The sequence below is a fragment of the Protopterus annectens genome, chromosome 1.part0 (genome assembly GCF_019279795.1).
Source record: "Protopterus annectens isolate FY-2018-M chromosome 1.part0, PAN1.0, whole genome shotgun sequence".
Taxonomy (NCBI): Eukaryota; Metazoa; Chordata; order Ceratodontiformes; family Protopteridae; genus Protopterus; species Protopterus annectens.
In genome coordinates, this window is record NC_056725.1 from 1,986,162,424 (window position 1) to 1,986,189,912 (window position 27,489).

Consider the following 27,489-nt stretch of genomic DNA (forward strand, 5'->3'; position numbering starts at 1 on the left):
AGGATGTTCCTACCCCTGGTAGGAGAATGGACCAGCTGTTCCAGGATGTTGCTATTAACAAAGTTTAGGAATCTCTGAGCTTGTGCATTAGAAGTGGTGTACGATTCCCAGTCTATAGGGGGGTAGTTGAGATTCCCCATGAATATTGTATTGGGTTGAATGATGAGGGACTCTAGTGCATAAGTATAGGTAGTATGGGTTTCCTGGGACATGGATGGGGACCTATAGGTTGCAAGAATATGGTATCTTGTTGATTGTTAGTTGTACATGTATGACTTCCAGTGGGTTATACACTTTAACTAGTCTGTGAGATTGGTTTTAATGTAGACTGAGACTCTTCCACCTTTAGTTCCGTCCTGTGCCATAGCTGGTCAAAAAGTGTGAAAGGCATTATAACCTTGCACTGCTGAGGGATGCTCCATGACTTTAAACCATGTCTCAGTTACTACACAGATGTCTACACTCTCCAGGGAGAGGAAGGCTCACAGGGAGTGGAGTTTCTTGTTAAGAGTTCTAGCATTGAGCAGTACCACCCCCAGATATCCCTTCATAAGTTCATTTAAGTTGGTAGGTTTATCAGTTTCATTGCCTAAAAAAGCACTATGGGGGTGGAAAATGTCTTTACCAATATCCAAAAGCATAGAAGGGGATAAGTGCAGACCATCCCTGGCAAATCAGCATAATCTGTCAACCATCTCCTCCCAGGCTGTAAAATATTGTACCTCCCTGGATTGACACCAGAAGCTAAGCCAATTGTTAGAATCAATCATTTTCTGTTGGTAATATGGCATCATCCTTGGAGAAGGCAATATGATGCTCAGTGCAAGACTCATACCTGCTTCAGCCACATAGTCTCTGAGTTTGATCATGTCTTAGTTCATACAGTCAAGGGACGTATGTTTCAGGTTATTAACACCCACATGGACTGTGACACAGTCATATTGGTAGCTGTGGTTCAATGACCTGAGTGCCTGTGTGACTTGATGGATCCTAGCCCTGGAAAGGCAGATAATCGTGACTCTCTCCTTACTCAGTCTGGTGAGGGAGACATCAGTGTGCTTCACTATAGAATCACCAATGACAGGGAAATTTGGCTGTGTGTGTGCTGGTTTACCTAAAGGGCTTAGCAGTGGAGGCATTGGATGCAGTGTTACTATGTATAGCTGTGGGGGTGGTGTTTTAACAGAGCATTTACGGGATGGCTAAGGACCCTTTCTTTGATTGTATTGTGCAGCAGGACTTTGTGTTTTAGGAAGGTACCCTCTCAGTGCCTCAGCATAAGTAGTTTTATGTGTAGGGTCTTTACCTGTGCAGTAGCTGACAATCTCTATAGATTAAATTTGGTTGTATGAGAGAGTTGTGCTTCCAGTGTTAGTGTATTTACACCTCTTGCATACTGTATCTGTTTTACTAATAATATGTGGGCAGTCAGTGTACATGAGGCAATTGCTACAATGCCTCAGAATACCCATCTGAACTGGGCTGGCCACAGAGAAAGTCGGGAAGTGCATATCCATGGCTGCTGATTTACTAGGGAGGAGTGAGGAAAACTTAAAATATTGAACAAGTCAATAAGGTAAGGAACTTGATAAGCAATTCTCAGCTATCGACAAACTTAGATGCTCTAGTAGTTAAAAAAAAATCTGTCTAGACAGTAATACCACAAGAGTGTAGACCACAAGCATTCCTAATGTAAAATAACTGGTTTGGAGGCCCAAGTACTTAAACCAGAACAAAGAGTTAAAGTAACAGGCACAATAAGCCATCACCAGCAATTTCCATCTCAGAAGGGTGGAAGCTCTACTCTTCTCCCACAAGAATGTAGACCACAAACCTTCTTAATGTAAAATAACTGGCCTGGAGCCCAAGCACTTAAACCAGAGCTAAAACACTTTTAGAATAACAGACGCAGCAAGCCTTCAACAAGCAATTCCCAACAAAGAAGGTGAAATCTACCTCTCATGCCACAAGCATGTAGACCACATACCTCTCAACTGTCCACATTTTCGCAGAATGCCCAGATTTTTGTCTCATATTTTTGGCCTGTTCCTCATAAAATGGGGGTTTCTGGAAAATCGCTGGGATGATCTGAGGTGAGGATTGAAGTCACTAAATAATATACATTTGAGTTTCAGACTTCAAATCCTTCAGAACATTTGTTAAAACAAACCCTGCTATTTTAGCAACTCTCTAAGTTTATAAAAGCAGTATTTAAAATCTGACCCTATATTTGGACCTTTGTTTCCTCTCAATTTTGTCAGAATTTGCCCAGATTGTAGCACTAAAAGGTTGAGAGGTATGACACATACGTTCCTTATGTAAGATAACAAGTGTTTAAATCAGGCTATTAGCAAGCAATAATAAATGCCGCAGATTAAATGCAACTGAACACTTTAAGTACATGCAAAAAAAAGTAATAAAGTAGGAAGAAGCACAGATACAGTAAAAGCATCTGAATTAAGTGGGAAGGGAGGCAAATGAAAATTCAACTTTAAAAGACTAAGGGTGAGGGCCTTCTCAGCTGATCTCTCACTGCTTACTAGAATGAGCTGATAAGATTGGACTGGGAGGAGTGTCCAAAAATCAGATTTAGGGTGGGTAGGGGAGAAAAATCAAATGCAGAGATCACTAGTAGTCAGACAGAGAACAGCAAGTCAAACGAGCACCACAGCAAAACAAAGATGCCTCAATATTTCCATTTAAATTAGGAATAGTATTTGTCAGCTCCTGTCATTAATTAGCTAGATGTAATTCACTGTCTGCAAATAATTATTTTTTAACTTTTCCAGCTGACCCTTGCCAGTACCTCTTAAAACTCCAAAAGAAAAAAAAAACTTAAAACAAAATTCAGTGTAAGAAAAAGATAAAAAAGTAGAAGTAACCAAACCTTAAATGAATAACTTCAATTCAAAATCAAATGTTGGCAGAGATCAGCAAGTCAAACAAGTACTTCTTCTTTCAGCTGCTCCCGCTAGGGGTCGCCAAAGCGTATCATCTGTTTCCATTTCTTCCTGTCCTCTGCATCTTGCTGTGTCACACCAACCACCTGCATGTCCTCTCTCACCGCATCCATAAACCTTATATTAGGCCTTCCTCTTTTTCTGTTACCTGGCAGCTTCATCCTTAACATCTTTTTCCCAATATACTCTGCATCCCTCCTCAGCACATGTCCAAGCCAACATAATCTTGCCTCTCTGGCTTTGTCTCCAAACCTTCCTACCTGGGCTGATCCTCTAATGTACTTATTCCTAATTCTGTCCACCCTTGTCACACCCAGTGCAAATCTTAACATCTTTAACTATGCCACGTCCAGCTCTGACTCCTGCCTTTTTGTCAATGCCACTGTCCAGCTAGCAACCTAGCTGGCCTCACTACCCTCTTGCAGACCTTCCCTTTCACTCTTACTGGTACTAGTCTGTCACAAATCGCTCCTGAAACTCTTCTCCACCCACTCCATCCTACCTGTACTCTCTTTTTCACCTCTCTTCCACACTCATCATTACTCTGAACTATTGATCCCAAGTATTTAAACTCATCCACCTTCACCACCTCTACTCCCTGCATCCTCACCATTCCTCTATCCTCCCTCTTATTCACGCACATATATTCTGTTTTAGTCCTGCTGACCTTCATTCCTTTTCTCTCTAGAGCATATCTCCACCTCTCCAGGGTCTCCTCCACCTGTTCCCTACTCTCACTACAGATCACAGTGTCATCTGCAAACATCATAGTCCACGGGGACTCCTGTCTGATCTTATCTGTCAACCTGTCCATCACCATTACAAATAAGAAAGGCAAATAAGCAAGTCTAATTAACGGTGCCTCTAAATATTTAAAGCCCTGAGTAACTCCTTGAACTGTTGTACTTTCTCTCCAATGAACTTTCCAGGTTTTTATCCAGGTCTTTGTTGACCTTAAGAGCCTTCTCTGACCACTGTTTGCAGCTGATTGTGTCAGCTAGTGGTTTGTGCTGGTTTATCATTCTACCCCAGATGTTCTTCGTGTTTCATTGTTGCAGTCATCACACTTGGGTTATCTGCCTGCAGTAGCCCTCAGTCTGCCTGAATACCAGAGACTTTGTATTTCTGTGTCGGTTGCTGTCGCTTCAGGACTGACATCAGGTCGTCAGGGGTATAAAAACAGGCAGCCGATGCCATTACATCAGTCTTTCTTGCCGAGGAGGAGCCCGAAGCAGAAGCAGTTCGCAAGTGCCGGTCGGCCGCTACCTGAATTTTACGTTTTCGAATTGAATAATCCTGAAGTCTTCTAAAGGCAAGTACCCCGTTGGGGATCCTTTTTTTCTTGCTCTAACTGATGTCAGAAAAAATTCACAATGGTCTTGTCTGCGGAAAGCAAATACCTCAGAGATTTTCATTCTTACTGCGTCACCTATTTAGGCACAGACCACATCATCTCTCACTGTTGGTTTTGTGCCTTGTTTAATGCCCAAACCATTCGTCGTTGGGCTCTCTTTGTCACTAAATTCTTTCGCTCTCGATCTGTGTATTCTGAAGTCTCTTTGGTAAGCCAACTACTGATTTTCCGAAAAAACATAAAGATAAAGACAGACCGCATAGATACAAAACTGCCAATGACGCTTCCGTCAAGCTAGTCGCCAGTCCACCGGTACTCAGTGAGGCACCTTTGCAGCCCCTGATGCCAGCATCAGTGGATTCGCAGGCCTCTGCTGAGACCCATTCGGAGTCTGGTATGCCGCGAGATGCTTCTTTGACTATGGAACCTGTGGATGTCTCTGCCTTGGATGGGTCCGGAGCCACTGTGCAGGCACTGGCTTCTGGCTTCTGAGGCAGTCCTTCACTCTACCGATGTTCGAATTAAACCAACAACTTCATTTCTAACAAAAACTACAGAGTTTCTTAGGCCCAGAGTACGCACTACGCCTAGAAAACCAACGAACAAAGTGCATGCTCAGGCTCCCATGCCACAAAAACAAATGCTTAGAATGGATCAAGACCTTATTACACTGATTAGGGGAAGTCAGCCTTCCCCTGCAGAGAGATCAAGAACCCAGTCCCTTCAGGTTCTACAGACCAGGAGTCCGATGACTGTGACATTTCTGATTATGAAGACATGCCCTTATCCGCCTATGAGGATTCAGTTGCAGAGGAATCCATTCTTTTGGTGAAACCTTGCATACTTTGAGACCATTTTCCATTGGGAATGCCAAGACTACCCTCAGTCCAAAAAGAGACTCAGAGAATTTTTAGAGTTGCCTCAGCACAGGCCTTTTGCTATATCCCCTATCCTGGATGTTGTGGATGATGTTTTCATGGAATCCAGTCTTACTCCTGACACTTTACCTCCTGTCCCTAGGAAACCTGACAGGTACTACAGAGTACCTGATTCTCACAAATTTCTGTTCAAGAATCCTACTGCTGACCCAGAGATCATTTCCCAGGGGCTTAACGGTATCAAGGCTACTACAGCCAAGAATCCCACCCCTTCGGATAGGGATTCCAGAACTTTGGACAGATTGGGTAAGAAGGTATATACCTTTGCAACTTTTGCTATCAGGGCTTTGAATTGCAAGTTTCACATGCTAAAGTACTAGCAACGTATTATGGAGCTTATTAAACAAAGAGTGGTAACTTTTCCAGACTGTGCAGAAAATAAAGAATTGCATGAGCTTATGCACTCTGCAAACCAAGTCAGTAAGCGTACTTTGCAGTGTGGCTTTGATGCCCTAGAAGCATCTTGCAGGCAGCAGTCACTGGCTCTTTACTGAGACAAGTCAGTAAGCGGACTTTGCAGTGTGGCTTTGATGCCCTAGAAGCATCTTACAGGCAGTAGTCACTGGCTCTATACTGAGAAGACATGCTTGGCTGAAGGAGCAGACCTTGCTAGATCATGTCAAATCTATATTACTAGACGCTCCTTTGAATAAGGACTCTTTGTTTGGCACCAAAGTAGAAGAGGTTCTTAAAAAAATGGAAGAAAAAGCTAAATCTATGCAGACTGTTAAAGAATTCTTACAAGTACAACCCCTAGATTCAGTAGGCATTGCCCTTCAAAACACTGGTCCTTTCCAACCCCCTCTAGGCCTTCTCAAACAAGACCCAGGGGAAACAGACCACAGTTTCAGGGTATGCAGAGATCTAAGAAATGGAGTACCCCCACCCCTAAAGCAGGGAGTGGTAAGCCACCTCCTTATGGAAAAAGCTCACAATGACTTCTTCAATACACTTCCCAGCCCTGTCCAACTGCTTGTGCCCCTAGAAGGAAAACTTGCCCTTCATGCAAAAAACTGGATGTCATCACCCAGGACCGATGGGTCCTCAACATTGTATCCCAGCGGTACAAATTTAATTTCCATTCTCTGCCAACCCCAAGCGGGTTTCCAGACCTTCCTCCAAACCAGTGGGCAGAGGCTCAAAACTAAGTACTTTCCCTGCTCAATATCAGAACTATTCAGCCTGTTCCAGTAGAACAGAGAGGTCAAGTATTCTACTCCAGACTCTTCCTGGTACCCAGGAAAAAGAGGGCTCTTGGTGCCCAATCCTGGATCTTTCAATTCTCAACACCTTCCTGGTAGTACCAAAATTCAGAATGCTTACCCTGCCACAGCTTTTTCCAATGTTAGCCAAGGATGCCTGGTTAGTCACCCTAGACTTAAAAGAAGCCTATCTGCACATCCCTATAATGGAGTCATGCAGGAAGTATCTGCGTTTCCGGGCAGGATCTATGCATTATCAGTTCTCTGCACTTCACTTTGGCTTATCTACTGCACCCAGCGTAGTCACAAAATGCCTGGCTCCAGCCATTGCATACTGCAGGCAGAGAAATATCCAAATTTATCCATACTTGGACAACTGCCTGATTCAGACGGACAGTGAGGAATTGCTGCTTCAGCACCTGGCATTTGTAAAAAGCCTTCTCACTTCCTTGGGGTACACCATCAACGAAAAGAAATAACAACTGGTATCCAATCAAAAGATTGTATTCCTGGGAGCAAGCTTGGACACAACTACCCAGATGGCATTCCTCACTTCAGAAAAGCAAGTCTATCTTACAGATTACTTCAAACAAATGGCCACCAGAACCCAGCTATCTGCAAGAAAAATACTGCAAGCCGTAGGGTTCATGGCCTTGTGTATACTGCTAATTCCATATGCAAGACTGCATATGAGGAAACTTCAAAGGTATTTAAAAAGTCTTTGGTTGCCAACATTCTCAGGACCTGGTCATTCCTATCATACCCTATCTAAGGACAGCATTCCTTTGGTGGGCAGAAGCATGCAACCACAACAAGGGAAAGACATTGTCTACCCCATGCCACTCAGACCCTGACCACAGATGCATCAGACTATGCCTGGGGGGCACACATGGCTGGCAAATGTGTTCAGGGCCACTGGAGCCCAAGTCAAATTCATCTGCACATCAACCAGAAAGAGAAACTAGCTGTACAGAATGCCCTTACAGCTTTCAGATCCCTACTATTTCCAGGACAACTGCTAATAAAAACAGACAATACCACAGTTGTGGTATGTCAACAAGCAGGGGGGAACTCATTCCTACCCACTCTGCAGGTTAGCCATGGCCCTGTGGCACATGGCCTTGGACATCCAAGTCCACCTAAAAGCTCAGTTCCTGCCAGGCAAGCAAAACTCACTGGCAGACGATTTAAGCAGAAATCTCCTAGACCCACATGAGTGGAAATTGGAGCCCAGCACCTTCAACCTTCTGATTCAGAAATGGGGGACTCCAGAGGTGGATCTCTTTGCCTCCCCCTATGACCACCAGCTCAGCAAATTCTGCACCAGGAATCTTCACAGCAGGGCCTGGAAAGTGGATGCCCTATCCTTTCTATGGGAAAAGCTCTCAGTCTGTGCCTTTCCCCCTGTGCCCCTTCTCACAAGAGTATTACTGAAGATAAAACAAGACAGAGCAAGGACAATTCTGATTTCCTCGGACTGGCCATGCCAGCACTGGTACCCACTCCTGCGCAGCCTGACAACGGTGCCACCCTGGCACCTACACCAGACCCCAACCCTGCTCTCTCAGTAGGAGGGACAGAATTTGCATCCACAATTGCAAACCCTAAATCTTGCAGCCTGGCTTATTCCTTGAATTCTGCACCAGCAACCCAAAGCAAACGGGTGCTGGACATTATCCTTGAAGACAGAAGACCCAGTACAAGGAAAGCCTATGCTGATAAGTGGAAAAGGTATTGTTTATGGATTCAGTCTAAATGAGAGGACACAGCACTGCCCTCCTTACCCCCTAATCCTGGATTACCTAGCTGAGTTACTCCACAGAGGCCTATCCTTCTCCATTAAGATCCATAACTCTGCCATTTCAGCTCATTACAACACTGAGCTGCCCCTATTCTCTCACCCCCTCATCAAACAGTTCCTGAGAGGGGCAGGCAACTTAAGGTCACCAAGGAGAGCACCCACCCCTGCTTGGGACCTTACCTTTGTTCTGGAAAATCTCACCCCCCCCCCTTTGAACTGGCTGCTTCAGCAGAGTTAAAATTCCTCTCTTGGAAAACAGCCTTGCTTCTAGCCATCACTTCAGCTAGAAGAGTGTCTGAGCTACAAACACTGATGGTTGTGGAACCCTTCATTATTTTCCATGCTGATAGGGTTTCCCTCAGGACTAACCCTTCCTTTATGCCTAAAGTGGTGCCCAGTGTGGCGCTTAACCAATCCATCCATTTGCCAACCTTCTTTCCTAATCCTCAAAATAAAGGGGAAAACATCCTGCACTCTTTGGACGTGCACAGGCAGCTCACATTTTACCTTGACAGGACTAAGCCCTTCAGAAAATCTGACCAGTTACTAGTCAGCTTTGCAACAGGGGCAGAGGGCAAGGCCATATCAAAACAAACCATTTCCAAATGGATAGCACACTGCATCCATTTCTGCTACAAGCACCGTGGAAAGCCAACCCCTCATGGGGTCAGAACACATTCAACTAGGGCTACATCTACCTCTACAGCATTTCTCAGAGGAGTCCCTACCAGGGACATCTGGAGGCTCCTACCTGGAGCTCTGTACACACCTTCAACAAGCATTACCACCTGCCTATCTTTTCCATATCCAGGACAGGTTTTGCTACAGCAGTCTTGCAAGGCCTACTAGCCAGCCCTAACTCTTCTTGACTGCCTCCACCCTTCCTCAGCTTTTGGAATCCACCCAAGAGTGATGACTTGCAACAGTGAAACACGAAGAACATAGTACAGTTGTGTACACTTACCATAAATGTAGAAGTTCGAGTGTATTCACTGTTGCAGTCCTGGTTTCCCTCCCTCCAGCACCCTGGTTTATCTCTCTCCTCTCTATGGCTATTACTATTGGTATTTACATTTTACTGGTGGTGTTTTCCCCACCATAACTTTGCACCCTATTTGGGGTTTCCTGACATTTGTGGCAAGAAAATCTGATGTAATGGCGTTGGCTGCCTGCTTTTATACCCCTGACGACCTGACGTCAGTCCTGAAGCGACAGCAACTGACGCAGCAATACTAAGTCTGTGGTATTTGGGCCGACTGAGGGCTACCTGCAGGCAGATAACCCAAGTGTGATGACTGCGACAGTGAATACAGTCGAACATCTACATTTATGGTAAGTGTACACAACTGTACTTTCCCTGTCCTTACTAGGAGGAAGTCTGCCTGAGTTGCATGTTGGCCACTGTTATATGTGATCTTGTGACTGTCTCTGTTTCTGAACCATGTATTGGCTACTATCAAGCCAGTTGCCAGAGAGAAGTCTAGAATGGCCTCTTCTTAATTCCTGTTGCCCCACCCCAGGCAGTCATCATATCCCATTCTGTCTGCCCCCATATGCGCATTCAAGTCACCCATTGTCAACACCAATTCATGTTGTCCTGCTTTATGTAATAGGTCCTACAACTGCTGTATGAGTGCACTCTTTTCGTCAATATCACAAACCTGCTGTGGGGCTTAGGCTGAGATTATGAATACTGCCCTCTCATTACGTTGGAGTCTGATTAACGTGTGTTTGTCACTAATTCAGATGATATCCTTCACTGCTTTCTGAAGCCTCTCTCTCACCACAGTTTCCACACCATTTCCAGCCTGTCTTCCTCCTGAGTAGTAGGCTGTGGATCCCAAGCCAAGTGGTTTTGCTGCACTGCCCTTTTATCTTGTCTCTTGGATATATAGGATGTCCAGCCTCCTCCATACCATAATATCATCCAATCCACTCCAGGCTCCATGAACCTACATTAAATGTAGCAATTCTTAGTTCATGTTTGGCAGGTTGATTGGTTTTCTATCCAGCTTTTGCTCAACAGAGCTATCCCAGGTAGCCCATCCTGGACACCAGCTGGCCAGTAGCTTATTGACCCAGGGTTGCTGGGCTTTATAGCAGGCAGATACTAGCCAATAGGGGAACATACACCCCTGCCAATGTTAGCATGTGTCCCTGGCATAGTTAAGGGTCCTCAACCTGCTTATCACCCATTTGGTGACATTAGTCAACATGATCAAATCATATAGAGCCATATTTTACACCATCGAGTGGCTAGCCCTGCCACTGTGTGCAGTCTGTGATCCATGTTCTACTATCTTGAGGATACTGCACCACAGTAGATGCCCAAAGTGGTTGGTCTGTACAACTCTTCCCCTATAGGGCACAATGTAGAGCCTGTGCTGCTGCCAGCAGCTCCATCCATTGCTGAGTTTGAGACTCACTCAGCATGTTTTTCGGAGGTAGATGGGACCCCACAGAGATAAAGGCTGGAATTGCAAATTCCAAACCGGCACTGGCCGGAGGTCAGGATCAAACCTTCTACCTTATGAATGGGAGGCAAAGACCTTAATCATTATGACAGCTGGTCTCTAGCCATTTCCCATCCATTGGTCCAGATTGTGCTTGAAGATAGTCATGGAAGGGCTCTGCTTCACTTGAATAAGAAGCCTGTTCCAGAAGAGGGGGCAATCTCTGGGACTTGCATCTGTCTCTCCAGCATGATCTATTTATGTACAGAGATCTGGGTTTCGATCTTTGGAGCAGGTAACCCTCATGCAGTTAGTTGTGCGAATATGCAATATTTCCTTAAGGGCCAAGTCAGATACTGCCTTGTAGGTCAGGCACAGATCACCCCTCAGTAATCTGTAAGAAACTGAATACATTGATAGGGCTTTTAATCGATCTGCATATGAAATGTTGATTATAGTGTGTATTATTTTGGTTGAGAAACCTCTGAGGATGCTCCAGCTGTTCTAAACCTTCTCAATCTCCCACAAAGAGGTAGGTTTTCTAGTAGCAGAGTAACCCTACTAGACCCCTACCAACCGAAAATTACTTTTACGTTGTATTTCCCAACCTGTAAGTACATTGTGCAGGACGGTGATGTAACCATTTTCGGTCACATTTTATTTACTACTACTGAAAAGAGCCATGCAAATGGACCATTTGATCTGGAAAATGGAGCCTTTGGTGGCAGTTGTAGTTTATTTAGCAAAGGAAGTTCCTTTTTATCTGAGACAAAAACTAAAACTGAACTTGAGCACCATTACATTTCTAATTAGAAACAGCACTCTCCAAAGCTAAGAATACAGCATCCATGGGATCAGATGACATCCCAGGCTGTGTACTACATGAACTACAAAATGAACTGGCACGTCACCTAAGTGTCATGCTTAATCATAGCCTCACCTCAGGCTTCGTGCCCACTGAGTGGCACACAGCTACAGTTATCCCACTCCACAAGGGGGGATCCACCTTAGATCCTGGGAACTGCCGTCCATTCAGTCTGATGAGCCTGATCTGCAAGGGCATGGAACGCATTATCATGGAACTTATAAACAAAGACATTGGCAACCTTCAAACACTGGACCCCACCCAGTTTGGGTTTGTGGAGGACCGATCTTGTCTTCTGAACCTGATTGACTTCTTTGAATCAGTCTCCAGAGCTGTGGACGAGGGTAAGGTGGTCCACAGAGCCTAACTGGTCCTCGCCAAGGCCTTCGACACCATCCCCCCACTCTGGAATTATAGATAAACTTACTAAGCTGAGCATAAATCCGTACATCACTCGATGGTTTGCCAACTGGCTTACTGACAAAACCCAGACTGTCAAAGTAGCCAACTCCAAATCCAGCTCCAGACAAGTGACAAGTGGAGTACCTCAGGGTTCAGTCCTTGGACCGCTCTTGTTTGGCATCTACTTCTCTGAAGTACAGGCCCAACACTAAGGGACTCTGGCTAACAAAGTTCGCAGATGACTGCAAATTAGGAGCCATTATTGAATCCCCAAATGATGTGGATAATTCTACAAAAGAGCCTTACAGAAACAGATGCTTGGTGCCAGAGGCATGGGCTCAAGCTTAATGCCAAGAAATGTATAGTTATCCCCTTTGGGAAAAAACATGTACCTATGAATTACTACATAGGTGGCAGTACACTAAACACTGAAAGTGTGATGAGAGACTTGGGGAAACAGGTGGACAGTGGTTTCACTTTCGATAACCACATCACCACAACAGTCAGGAAATCCTTCTGTGTGACACACCTCATCACTAACGGCTTTTCATCCAGAAAAAAGGATGTCATTGTCCCACTGTACTCATCCCTCATTAGAGCCCATTATAGAGTACAATGCCCCGTTTGGTGTGTACCTCACAAGACATCTGCAACAGCTGGAAAGGCCGCAGAAATACCTCACTAAAAGAATCACAGGACTAAAGCAGATGCCCTTTGCTGACCATCTAAAAGAAACTCCATCTATACTCTGTGGCATATCGTCTACTCAGAGGTGATCTCTGCTTAACATACAAGAGCTGTTGGACATGCTTCACTTAAAGGAATCCCAATCTCTCAGAGCCACATGCTCCAGGGATCTAAACCTTGTCATCACAATGAACAAAACATGCTGGAGGAATAGGTTCCTGACCCAGAGACTCCCCATACTCTGGAATAGACTGCTCATACATGTCAAGCAGAGCACCTTCTTGGCCCTCTTCAAAAGGAACCTTGACAGTTGGAGGGGAAATAGGAAATTCACCCCGGGGATCCCGTCAGTCACCCTGCTAGATAGGGGTCCAGAGAAGTAAATATTGTGGGAAGAAATATCCAGGGAATTGTTATGGCTAGGCTTGTATAGGCCCTAGGGCCGATAGCCTAGTACCAACCTATGAACCTATTACTTGCTGCATTTATGATTCTTTATTTTATTCTGGCATTTAAAATAAAATTTGAGAAAGAAACTGCTTAAAACTTCCTTGCCTACCTTTTTAGTTAGTGCAAATTCTAATTACCGTAGGAAAACTTTCTGTAATAATGTAGTGGTATGGCCTTGTATAATCACAAAAAGAAAGTATTTAGTCTCATTCTGCAGTGGTTTTTTTTTTTCATTTTAGTTTTGATTTTTGATGTTTGTTTTTTGGTGCTTATGCATTTCCGTGAATTATTGTGTGTGTGTGTGTGTGTGTGTGTGTGTGTGTGTGTTTATGGATGGACATGTACGTAGGCACAAAATATATGTATTCACAATATGTTAGCCGGGATGTTGTTTTTCATAATCATAGACTGCTGTTTTTCATAATCATAGACTGCTGATGTATAATGCCGGTGGCTAAATTTTGATAAGGATTTGGTATATTATTTTTCCCAGAGTTAAAAGGTCTGTAGCTATGTACTAAGCGTATGATCCCCAGGGCCTTTATAAGCCTAATCATGCAACCCATCCCAATTGTGTCCATATGTTTCATGGGTATTTATTAGGAGGGGGTATGTTAGAAAGTTTCTAGAGATCATATGGGTGTGTTTGTTGGTTTAGGCATTACTGTATGCCTGTGTCAGAGACATAGGGTCAGACACAGAGTGACTTTCTGATCTCCCATCCTTTTGTCAAGGTTACACTTAAATAGAGTTAGGGATGGACTCTGCTTCACATGGATGGGGAGCCTGTTCCAGAACATGGGGACCCTCTGAGACACATATTTGTCTTCCCAACATGTCTCATTTGACACATGCAAAATTTAAGTCATTGGATCTAGTGGTTCTGATGCTGTTTGTTTTGCCGATGTGCAAAAGGTCCATCAGAGCTGGATCTGAGGATGCTTTGTATGCCAGGCATAGATCGCCTGTGAGTACCTTGCAGAAGACAGTATAGAGATGGGACTTTAAGGTGATCCATATTAAACAATGTGTTTATACCCTGGATTCATTTGATAAGGAAGCTTTGTGGGGGTTTCAACTGTTGCATATGTCTGGTCAGTTACATGCTGAAGGGGGCATTATACTCAATGTTTGGTATGATAAGGGCTGAATAAATTAGCACTATGACTTCCTTAGACTTGGATGCCATCCCTTTATGTATAAGAGGGCAACAGAGAATATTTTTTTACTACCTTGGCCACTTGTTAGCCAAATCTTAGGGGGTGTCTTATCAATAAACTAATTAGCCTGGTGGCCATTTTCCCCAAATGCATTATAATGCATTTCTTAGCATTGAATTTTAATCCATGAGTTTGACTGCAGTCATTTGTCTCTGTTAGACCGTCTTGTAAGATAAATATGCAAACTTGACATGGGAAGAACCTGTGATAACTTCCAGTTTGCAGTTGTCTTTGAATTTGGTCAACCAAATACCCTTCACATTTGCCTTCACCTCTGAGAATTAGATTCCAAGTAGGAGCATTTCCAGTATGGAGCCCTGAGGTACTCCGCTGGTGACCTATCTGTTTTTGGAGGTAGTCTTGCCAATCTTGACACTCCTGGGTCTTGTCTATGAGCCATCTTGCAGCCCAGCAAGTTATGTAGGGTTTATGTCCAGTTTAAGTTTGTAGTTCTACTCAAGTGGAGTATTGTGTGGAACACCTTAATCGTGTCCAGTTTTTCCCCCTCATCCATTGCCTTGGTGGCCTTCTCAAAAAAGCTCACCAAGTTTAGTAGACATGACCTTTTCTTGACAAAGCCATATTGGTTTAGGTCCAGTGTCTGACAGTTACCTATGTCTTTGTTGGTCATTTCTGTAGTAATTTATTCAATGGCTTTGTATATTAGACTAGTCAGACTTATGGGTCTGTAGTTTCTGCTGTTAGTTGATGGTCCACCTTTGTGAAGTGGGATAACTGTTGTAGTCCTCCATTCTCATGGTACAAAGTCCTTTTTGAGGCTACAGTTAAGAAGTGAATAAGGTGGTCCTGATGGATCAGGTTTCAAGCTGTTTAGGAGGCATCCCAAGATATTGCTGGAGCCCTTTAAGGTTGTGTTTTTGGGGGTTACTCTAGTAGGTATTTCATGTGGGGAATCAGGGAGAGTGGGGTGCAAAGCTACAACTGAATTTGTCAGCAAACAAATTTGCTGTGTTCAGTGAAGGTGACACCATTGACCACCAGTTTGGCATACTGCTGTGTGCTGCCTTTGAGGTTTCTGACATGGCAAAGATGGCCTTTTCCAGCTTATTGGCCTTGTTGGACTTGATAGTCCTCTTAGTTTCCTGTTTAGTTTAATTAGTGTGTGCCTATCATTATGGGAATTGCTGTAAGGTTAGCATTCCACCATTGTGGTTTGCGTTTAGAGTTTGTTTTGGGATTGCTTCTACTGTAGTAGGTACAGCAGTCTCTGTACAGCCATTTATATGGTTGTATAGTGTCCCTGTGAACAATTCCACATAGGTTGCTGTGAACTCAGGGTTGGGAGGGGCAATAAATTTTGACAAACTTCCACTTAATAGGATATACTTTGCTTTGAAATAATTCCTGCTACAAGGTTTACTTGGGTTACCAAAATCATTTTTATTTTGAAGGAGACAGCTTTGCAATCAGACCTCAACAGTGAGGTTATGACACTGGAGGATGCAGTGCTTTTTTCCATATTAGTGAGTACCAGGTCCAGTATATTTGAACCTCTGGTGGGTGTGCGCACTATCTGGTCATTGGTGTTTGTGTTAATGAAGTCCAAAACTCTTTGTGCCTGCGAGTTTGAGGCAGTGTATGCTTCCCAGTCTAGAGAGGGGTAAATAGTCTCCCATGAATAGTGTATTTGTTTTAAAAGTGAGTATCTCCAGTAGGTCTAGGTATGAGCTATGAAATTCTAGGAATATAGAAGGTAACCTATAGCTTGCTAGGAAGTGGTATGGGACCTTGTCTGTGGAAATTTTCATGTGTATAAGTTACAGAGCATCGTCCTGTTTAACCAACCTAGAGTTATGCATGTTGCTAACGTGATAAGACACTCCTCCCCCTTTTGCTCCTATCTATGCAGCTGGTGGTCTAAATGTATGGAAGGCACTGATGCCCTGCACTGCTGGAGTACTTTCTGTGGATTTAAATCATGTCTCTCTAGCGGCACAGATGTCTATATTCCCCCATATGGAGTTTCTTGTTTATTCTACTAAAATTCAGCAGTAACACCTTTAGGTTTCTTTGGGTTTTAATTGCTTTGCCTGTAGTTTTTTTTCTCTCTCATACTCCCAGCGTGCACTAAATCTTCCCATATCTCATTTGCTGCCGTCACCATATGGATAGATCTTCTGGACCACAGCTAAGTGTTCTCCTTTTTTTGCTATTTTTCTTTAATTTACAGCCTCTTCCCTTATGGGATTTTTCCTTTTAAAGCTCCTTGGGATACATGGTTGCTTTCCCTTTTTGACTTTTTACCTTTTTTCTAGGTCCTTGTGTAACTTGAGTAGAAGGTCCAGTGACTCCTTTTGTTTGGGAAAAAAGAGCAAATAGAGTTAAATATTTTTATTTATTTGTATATTTCTGATAGCATTACTTATTTTTGGTTAGTGTAATGTGGTTCTTAACACTTTCTTTGTACTTAACATCTTGCATTTTGATTATATTAAAGAATGACAAGCCAGAGAAAAGTATGCCAAGTCTGGCCACAAAAATCTCACCAGGACACTGACAACATTTGCATGTTGTACCTGGGGGTCAGATCATCTGTTCACAGACTGTTGTATATGCAAGGCCTTTAGACCTCATCATTTAACTGATCACTGCAATAAGTTATTTTGAATGGACTACCTCCCCTAAATTCTTCTACTTAGAAACATCAAAAGATAAGGAGAAGCAAAAAGAAGATGGCAAAGATGAAGAGTAAATGTAAAGAAAAGCTGAGTATGCTGGCCTGTCCATGATTCCGAAGCATCTGAGACTGGACCCAACTCAGCTGTTCTTCTGCAGTCAGTCTTCTCTTCATTCTCCACCTGCTATGAAGATGATGATCATAATCACAGGTAAGTCTCTGAGACCTTCTGTTAGCAGGCACTCATCAGAAAGGGAACTGTTATGCTTTATCTCCAGGCCTCATTCTGCCTCTTCCCTCCAGTCATAGGATCATAGGAAGTTACTAGGCTATTGACCTTCAGGCCCTTACGAGCCTAGCCAAGAATTTAGCCCATGTTGCAATAAGTTAGCACACTGCACTACCAGACTACAAGTGATTCCACACCTTTCAGCCCCAGAACTTGGACCCAAGCTCCAAAGGCGGTGATGTTTTCATATTCATAAAGGATGAGCACACCTCCAGACTGGTAGCCCAACATAACGCATCTGAGATATTTCAGCGGCAGCTAACACTGGGTAAGACAGCGATTCAGGTCATAGCCTGCTGTAGGTCCCCAACCATATCCCAAGATTCACACTCCAGATTCCTAAGCACCCTGGAGAATATTAGGGTCCAGCCTAACACTCTCATATTGGGCAACTTCAACTACCCCTCCATTAGCTGGGAAAACTACTCATGTACCAATATACTTGCCCAGTGCTTTCTTGAATTCATTAATTCCAATGCCCTGGACCAGCTCATTCTTACCCCCACTAGAGAGAGCAGCATCCTTGACTTGGTCATTACTAACATGGGCGACCGTTGCTCTACACCAGTAGTCAACTCCTCTCTGGTTAGATCCAATCACAAGCTAATCACCTTGGAAATCCACATCATCCCCCTCCCCCAACAAAGGTAACCAACATGAAAAACTTCTCCAAAGCTAACTTTGGGCTGCTAAAAACAGAGGTGGCTAACTTCATGGCACCCATGCAAATGGATAATACTTGCATGACTGCCAAATCATACACCAATGCACTGTATGAACACGTACACAACTGCATGGATCTCGCCATGCCCAATAAAAAAAAAAAAAAAAAAAAAAAAAAAAAAAGGAAGCCAGGCTGGTGGTCCCCTGCCATAAATAAACTCTACAACAGGAGGAGGAAACTGATGCGGAATAAGGTGAAGTCCCAAGACTGGAAAAAACTCCCTTGTCAGCCTCAACAAAAGGTTGAGATCCCTCATCAAATCCTCTAAAGCTAGCTATGAAAACAGATTTGCAGCAGATAGTAAAGACAACCACAAGGCCTTCTATAGTTTTGTAAAGAATCTCCATGGCAATACCCAGATTTGCTCTGAGCTGCTGCAGAATGGTACTTCCTATACTGAGCCAACAGATATTGCAAATATACTGATGGACAGATTCAGTGCTAACTTTACCCCTCTCTCTCCCCCCAAAGGACCATTCACAATACCAGTAGATTGCCAGGCACCCAGTATTACTGCTGCACAGGTTAAAACAGCACTGTCCAAGGCCAAGAATACAGCTTCTGTTGGATCTGACAGTATCCCTCGCTGTGTTTTACATGAACTACAGAGTGAACTGGCACCTCACCTGTGTGCCCTGTTCAATCACAGCCTCACCCCAGGCTTTGTCCTTACCGAATAGCACACTGCTACAGTCATCCCTCTACACAAAGGAGGAGCGACTACAGACCCCGGGAACTGTCACCCCATTAGCCTGATGAGTCTGATATGCAAAGCTATGGAACACATAATCGTGCACCTAATAAACAAGGATATAGGGAATCTCCAAACTCTGGATCCTACACAGTTTGGTTTTTGTGAATGGTAGATCATGCCTGCTCAACTTGGTCAACTTCTTTGAGTCAGTCAACAGAGCTGAGGATGAAGGTAAGGTGGTTCATACGGCCTACCTTGATCTGGCCAAAGCCTTTGATACCATTCCACACTCAGGAATCATAGAAAAACTTACTAAGCTAGGCATCAACCCCTATATCACTAGGTGGGTTGCAAACTGGCTCACAGGTAGAACCCACAGTGTGAAAGTAGCTGATTGCCGACCAGTCACGAGTGGAGTCCCACAGGGTTCAGTCCTGTGTCCTCTCCTGTTTGGTATCTACTTCTCTGAAGTCCAGGCCAACACGAAGGGACTCTGGCTAACAAAGTTCGCAGATGATTGTAAGTTGGGAGCTATTATTAATTCACAGAGGCTGACACTGAAACTAGTTGAATTTGCATTTTTGCTGACAAAACTGTCTTGAAGAGTAAATTACCCCCCCCCCCCCGGCTGATTTATAAGTTTATCCTGTGCTTTCTTTTCACTGATTTGTTGACTTGAATCTGTTCTAATAGCACACTCATATTATCTGTGGGATAAAGCTGCCACTAAGGGTTTTCTTTGCTTGTTTGTTTGTGATACGGTCAGATGATCTGTCTCTAATTTGAGAAAAGCTGTCTCAGGCCAGATTTTCTTTGGATGAGAGAGTAAACTGAAGTCCCCACCTACCTAAGTTGGTGGTAGCTCTTTTAGGTATAAAATGTTTCATAACACTTACTGAAAGAAGAAAAAGTAGGAGAATTTCCTTGTTGTCAGTATTAATACCACTTCAGGGCTTTGCTGAAAGTAGGTTGTGCTAAGCAGGACTAACTCAGTCAACAAAAGGTAACGAAGTATACATATTTTGTGTGTGGGGGGGGGGCTGAAGATGAGTTGTAACACTAGAATTAAACAACACTTAAAATAATGAACTTTTGATTTTTTTTTTTTTGCAAAGTGCTAACCATGTCATTGCAAATTATACACGTGGTTATGAAATTAGAGTGATACTTGGTCTCAGTAGGTAATGGCACCATTGGTTCTTCGCACCGAGTCCTCTCTCAAAAAAATAACCAACTTTGAGGAGAGGAATTCTTTTCTTATGTCTGTAGGGCGTTACCTCCACTGCACCAGTGTTAGTGGAGGAGGTTATTCATTTGAGTTAAAATCTATGCAAGGCTTGTTAAGATATTTTATAGTAGGTATCAAATGTGGCATTTCTGCAGTCTGTGTTACCTCAAGTAATTATTGAACATCAGAGAGAGACTGTTTCATTTTAGAGAATGGGTGAGTTAGTATATTTTTCTGTTATGATTTTTGATACACTTAGTATTAATGTATTTCCTCTGTTTTTCTTAGAAGTTCTTCTGGATCCATGCCGGACATGGTGTCCTTCCTCGTCTTGTCAGGCTGTGTGTCAACTGCAGAAATTGGAGCCCCCAAATACCCAGATAGTGCACTGTAATTCCTGCAGTTTGGATTTTTGTTCTGCATGCAAAGCTAGTTGGCACCCAGGTCAGGGCTGCCAGGAGTCTGTTTCTATCGCATCTTTCCTTCATGGAGAAAATAGGTATTTGGATGTCTTCATGGTATTGTTTAATTTTTGACAATGCACTAAACTATAGTTTATTTTATCTACTTTGCTGTTGCTTCATTTAAACTGTCATGGAACAAATAATGTGGCAGATGGTTACATTATTATTTTTTGTCTGTCAAACAAAAGCAGAGTATCATGACTTTTAATCCCGTAATTAGGATGCCAGATAACTGTCACTAAAGTTTGTAGTACTTGGTCAAGAGACTTAAGAAGCCAAACCACATAACGAATATGATGTCTGTTGTATATGCCTTTCGATCCTTCATATCATCCCCTCAACCTTGACTGCTCAAAGTGATAACATACAAAAAGCAGCAGTGTTGTACATTATCAACAAAGGAGATATTCACTGTTTTTTCCCTATGCCACTTAGCCCTACAAATGTTGGAGCTGGACCTCTGTAAGAAAGTCCACTTTTGAGGTACGTATGTCCACAGCAAGCAGAAGGAGATTGTAGGCCGGTAAGTATCCACAGCAAGCAGAAGGAGACTGTAGACCAGTAAGTAAACGGTGACTGGAAAGAGAAGTATTCTTTAGGCTTGCACTAGATGCAAGTCTTCAGGAAAGTTATCAATTTTCAAACCCAATCCAGAACTGCCCTGGTTCTCTGTGATAATGGCTTTACTAACTTTATCTCATTAATAATAGATAATATACACCTGCTTACCCAGCATTGACAGTAAACATGCCAGAACTAACTAAACCACATCCAACGAAACCTCGCTTTTTATAAATGTACACTCTTGTTAATTTTGTCCAACTGTGATAAATGCAAGTTAGGAAGATACATGCATACCTGTAAAATGTGACTCTCAGTATCATTTGTGCCAACAAATGTAATGAAGATGTTTATTTTACTTAAAGGAAAGACAGAAAACAGGGCCACAACAACAAAACCAATTATATGCCAAGCTAACAAAGCACAGGAAGGGTATAACCATATTACCTGGTAATTGCAGAAGCATGTGCAGTAAGATATCAGAATTTTAGGCATTGGTGAGTGAAGTAAAGCTACGTATCTTGGCATTGTCAGAAACATGCCTAAAAGCATTCATTAATAACCATGAGTTTCACATTCCAGGATACACAGGCTATGTAGGTGTCCTTATAATGGTAAATAACTCATTACATTCAAAGGTGTGCATCCCAGCCAATAGTTCCTACTACTATGATGAGTAGTCATACTAGTTTGTCAGAGTATGTATGAAATTCTAAACATCTCCATATGGAGAATACATTTATATACATATTTAAAACCAGTAACATTGAGAATACTACTTAGTATGATTAAATAGTGTAGTGACTGCTGTACAGAAGAACTATGTCTTCTTGGAAACTTCAACAAGTATCAGAAACTTCACTTTTTAATTTACAGGCTGTAGGATTCACATAGCTTATCACAACCTACAGATAAGACCAGGAGAAAAGTAACGTACGTGACTGGGTCCTTGCAAAGAATTTTCTTAACTTTCCATGTGCCAGCACATCACCTAACAAACTCACAGCAAACATGAACCAACCTTCACAGGAAGAGCAAACCTCCCAAGCCCAAAACTTTTTTACTCAGAAACCAATTTTCTTAGCTTGGAGAAAATTGAATGCATCCTAACAACTACAGACTAATTTTGTCTTTAAGTGTTGACACGTGTGTAGGTGTGTTCAGATCAGTGTTGTTCAACATCCTTGATGGCCAAGCACTAGTCATCCAAGTAAGAAGATAGATAAAGAGAAAACGCACTGCCAAAAGGATAACTAAAATTGTGAGAGAGCTAATGAGACAGAGCATGGACATACTTCCAAATCAAGCACCACTACCACGTTCCACTGCTAACCAAATGACAAAAAGTCCTTCCATATCACTTTTGCAGTATTCATCGCCTCTGGGATGTCCTGCTAAAGATAGCCCAATATCTGGCCAGTATACCAAAGCCTTAATTGCTTAGCAGCATTGTACATCAGATGTATGCTCCTAGTGCAAGAGTACAGTTTAAAGGTAATATAGGAATGTTACCAACCCAGAACTTTGTTGCTGCCACTCCGACGCCATTATCATATGTCGGTCTGAACTACCTTCACTTTGCTGATTATTCTGAGTGTACGTCTTCAAGTTAAAAGACCACATTGGGGTTCCTTTTTATTTTTATTATATTTGGGGTTACTTGTCATCCAAGAAATGGAAATGTCAGTGTGGGAGATGGATTCCCTGTAAGAACCACAATAGGTGCCTGTTTTGGGTACATCTCAAGAACACACTCCTGTGTTCCAATTGTCAGGCTTTTGTACCAGTGACCAGTCCTGCAAATGGAGGAACATTTCAAATGGGATTGCTCCCAGCCATCAGAGATCCAGAAAAGGTATTATGAGTTGTTACAAGTGGACCTTCCTAAACCCTCTGCTGTCCCTCCTGTGTTGGCTGCTCTGTTAGATACTTTCTCTGCTGCTTCCTTGCCATTGGTTTCCCAATCTTCAGCTCCCAAGAATTCTGACTGGTTCTGTAAGGTGCAGGGTACTTACAAGTATTTATACCAGTGCCCTTCGTATGATCCATCAATGATTTCTGTGTCTACTGATGATATGTCTTCTAGGCCGTTGCCCTCTTCCAAGCTCCTTCCCTCAGATAAGGACAGAAGAGCTATGGCAAGGATTTGTAAGAAAGTATACATTTCTGCTATGTTAGCCTTTAGGGCTACCAGTTACCAGACCCATATGACATGGTACATTTTTGTCTCTTTCCCATATTGGGAAGATTGTTTCTGATATGCCTGATTGTGAGGGTACAGCCCCAGCTTTCTCCTGACTAGGTTTCTGTTTTCAAGTTGCCCCGTCACTCTGTGAAATGCAGCTGATATCTCCTCTAGGGCTACTGCCTCTTTCTCAGTGATGAAGCACTATTCCTAGATTCACCTTCCAAGCATTGCCAGATGATATCAAAGCAAACCTTCTGGATGCTCCTCTGGCTAACCAAAATTTGTTTGGCACTGCTGTAGCAGAGCTTTTTAAGACCTTGTAGGATCAATGTAAGGTCATGAAAGATTTGAAGCACATCTCTGTCACACCCATTCCCAAGTTTCAGAGGAGCTACCCTAGTAAGATTGCAGTTTTGCGTAGACTGCCTAGACAATCTTCCAAGGGTAATAAGGCTCCTAGGCATTTTTATTCTGATAAGCCTACTCAGACACCTAGACTTAAGAAATAGTCCTTTCCTGACAAGTTTGCAGCCATCTGACATTATGACCTCCCTTCTTCTTGGCCAGATTCCTTTGTCCCTCAGGATTTCCCTGTCCTTCCGTTTGGCAAAAGATCACCACATACTCTTGAGTTCTGTTATCTGGCAGGGTTACTTTATGGCCTGGGAAACTCCCTCCACCTTCTTTGGTATCCCTCAACCTCCTGCAGAATAGCGTCCTTATTTTCCAGGGCTGTTGTAGGATCTGTGAGACCAGGCTACCATTCACCCAGTTCTGCAGCCTGGGTTTAGAGTTTTATTCCAGGATGTTTCTGGTCCCTAGGAAAGAGAGGCATTGGAAACCTGTTATGGATCTTTTCTTTCTGAACACTTTCTGATAGTTCCATCCTTCTGAATGCTTTCAGTTCAGATACTGTTCCCTCTTTTGCTTCCCCAGGCCTTTCTAGTGTCCCTGGAACTAAAGGATGCCTACCTCCACATTCCTATCCACCCTATATTCAAGAAGTTTTCACGTTTCTTTGTTTCTTCCTCTGTTTCAGTTCTCCTGTTTGCCCTTTGGGCTTTTAACAGTCCCAAGGGTATTCACCAAATGCCTAGCTCCAGCAGTCCCATTTTGCAGTGCGTTGGTTAAATCTAGCACAAAACCAACAATTAGCAACATCGTGATCAAGGGCCTAGGCAAGGAGTACAGTAAGAATGGAAGTCCTTATGAGGTACTTGCTTCCCACAAGAAATACAACTATTAACTTTTTCTGACATCAGTCTGGAGCAAGAAAAAAGTTTCCCCAATGGGGTACTTAGCTTTTAATGAAGACTTCAGATCTGAAATTCGAACACGAAAATCTCAGGAGTTGGCCGACTGACACTTGCGAACTGCTTTTGCTTCGGGCACCGCGCGGCAAGAAAGACTGAAGAAAATGGCGTCGGCTGCATCTTTAATACCCCTGGCACACTGACGTCACGGAGGAGGCGACAGCAACCGACGCCGGACCTAGACTTTGGAATTCAGGCCGACTGCAGGTAGCCTGCCAGCCAGGATAACCCAACTGTAATGACTGCAACAGTGAATACACTCGAACATCTACATTTATGGTAAGTACACAACTGTACTTTATACTGATGAAGCACTCAGAGTAATAGCTTTGTTTAAAAGTAGTAAATTACATAAAGTCAAAAACTACAGTCATCTTCGTATTTTAAGCCCTTTATCCAAAATCATGGAAGGAATCATTCCATCATCTCTCTCAGCCCTTGACAGTCTGCAACTTAACAGCAACAGCACAAAATGGATTCAGAAATAGTCATGGCACTTAACAGCACCACTAATGTCAGTACCATGCCTCCCAGTTGTTATGACTGTGAAAAATAAGGAAGTCCTTCTCTTTCTGACCCTCTGCTATGACTTTTGAAAGCGAATGCTACGATTGCTAATACTCAGAGACTGAGAGGTAAGGTCCATACAGGAAGTAGCCAGGGGCTGTGATAATAAGGAACAGACTGCTGCTCTGTTTCTGAATTTCAGCATGGCTTTCGTAGTAAGTTCTCTGCAGACTACAGAAATTAGGGTTTAACCGGTCCTTGCCTGGTTCAGGTCATGCCACAGCACGTCATTTGGCCAGATGTGGTCTCTTAACAGCTTCATCATCTGTTTTGGAGTCCCTCAGGGATCAGTCCCTGGTGCTGTGTTCTTTTTCTGCTGACTTCGCCCAACACCCACATGCTGGCAACTCCCATCATCCACAGCCAAGAAAGTATCAGTCGACATGTTTGTGACTTTCAGTACAGTAGAGAATTGAATTAAAAGAAAGCCAAGTCTAATTCTCTTTGGCAGCAACAAAATGAACTTACCGGATCCACCTCTAAGATTGGAGTTGTGCAGCACTGTAAGTATCCAGGAATAATTATTAATAGCTTTTCCCTTGAATAGTACATTAAAAAGTACAGGAACAGAACTCATAAAAAAAAATCGGAGCCGTTACATTAACAGAACTAGTATAAAAAATCAGAACCCTTTACAGGGGCAAGGACTGTCTGCTGCCAACAGCAAAAAAAAAAAAAAAATTACTATTAAAGCTTTTCTATACTGGATTTCAGTCAGAAATCTAAACAAAAATGTAACCAATTTATTTGCTGCAACTTGCACTGAAATCACAGTTTGTGACAGACAGGCATTCTACTCACACAATTGCTTTAGCTTGCAAAGCTTTCACCGGATGCCATGTAAAGTGCAAAACAGCTAACACTCGTTCATAAGTTACTGTACACCACATTTTCCCCTAACCTGATGTATTCCCTTCAGAGAATTACATTCTTCAAAATAGCCTTCTACTGACCTTAATCAGAGAGGAAACACAGAGGTTATGTAGGTAGGGTTTTAGAAAGACTATAATTACCCAGCTATGCCTGCAAATGGTTTATTGTTATCAGTTTACTACCTCGGTAAGCAAACTAAACAAATAAACAGAGAATAATGCCAAATTTGGTGAGAGCCCAAAGTACGTACTTGGCAAAACAGAGTACACTGCCAAGTAACCTCATAGCAAACCAAAATTGTACTAGAGCAAACTATTTCTGTCCAACCCCGTGCGATGTTAAGACTACACTTGGGAAACAGAGTATTTCTAATCTGAAGTCACATCTATGTAACCTGTGTTTCTCCAGTCTGGAGCTTACGTAAATAAGCAAGATCTACAAAATCTACATGGCTAGAGTAAGCAACTAATTGAAATCATGCACATCTCTGTTCCCTCTTTTTGTTGTACATTATCAGTACCCATATATGTATTTGTCAGGTTTAGCTAACATTTTCAAGTTAACGGTGTGCAGTTTATAACATGTATTGCATATACAGTGTAACAAACTCAAAGCACAGAAGTGGCATTGTTTTATAAAAGTGTACATATAAGCTGTTCATAAGATCAGATTTTACTTGTGCAGCTTTTTGTAAGGCTGTAATGGACTGTTGTTTTTAAGAGACTGAATAAATTGAGGTTTTACTGGTGCAGTTTTTAAAATGAACATTGTTGTCTTAATCTGTATGTAACCATGTGTAATGCTCTTTTTAGGTTTTAAGAGAACTCTGCATTTAAGTAATTATTTTGGGGTCTCTCCCGTTCAAGTTCCCCTCTAAAAATGGACTTGCTTCAAGTAAAGCTAACATATTTAAAACAACATACATTCAACAATTGGTCTCTGTGTCAGTGAAGAAAAGCATGGCTTTCAGCTTTCTGCTGTCTACAACACTGTAAGGGGGCCAGGATAAACCAGTGCATTTTCCATCCGTTATGACCAGGTGTTGCTTTATTCCCCATACCTTCTTGTAGTTCCCAAGGTTGTAATTAAGAGACAGAAAAAGAGGCAATATATTGTCTTCTCAGCTCTCTTCTGAACAGGACAGCTGTGCTTCTCCTGATTAGTCTACTTGGCCCAGTCTGTCTTCAGTTTTGTAACACTGGAGTCAGGGAATCAGTTGTAGTCCAAGGGCTTTGAGATTCAGAGCTCATAAGATGCTAGGTTCATCCCCTAGGGATATTTCTAGTGTTATGGAGTTGGCAGTCTGGTCAGACACCAGGAAGACCTAAACAGGAAGGGAGGAATGCTTCTCTTATTGCTTCAGCAATCAATTTATCAATTCTTGCTCTTCACAAATTTTCCTCAAGTAAGGCAATATTTTTCAGTCATTTTCCTAATAGTCTGACCTTTCTTTCCAAGAAAAGTCCACAATTTCATCTTGTCATGTCTAGATGACAAGCCTCCATCTCTACCATACGTTTCATCTCAGACCACCAAAAAGACCTACCAATCCTCCCTAGGACTAAAGCTTTGTGAGTCAAGAACTGATCCTAGTTCTTCTTGAGCCTGCTAGTGCAAC

At 42.8% G+C, this 27,489-nt stretch overlaps 1 protein-coding gene across 3 annotated transcripts in view; it reads left to right on the forward strand.

The window, feature by feature from the left end:
* RNF144A (ring finger protein 144A) overlaps window positions 1-27,489 on the forward strand; it is a 731,556-nt gene that overhangs the window by 525,185 nt on the left and 178,882 nt on the right. For all 3 annotated transcript variants that reach the window (XM_044070579.1, XM_044070569.1, XM_044070560.1), the window contains one exon: window positions 20,194-20,404. In XM_044070579.1, coding sequence (XP_043926514.1) covers window positions 20,194-20,404 — 211 coding nt within the window. The remainder of the gene's footprint in view (window positions 1-20,193; window positions 20,405-27,489) is intronic.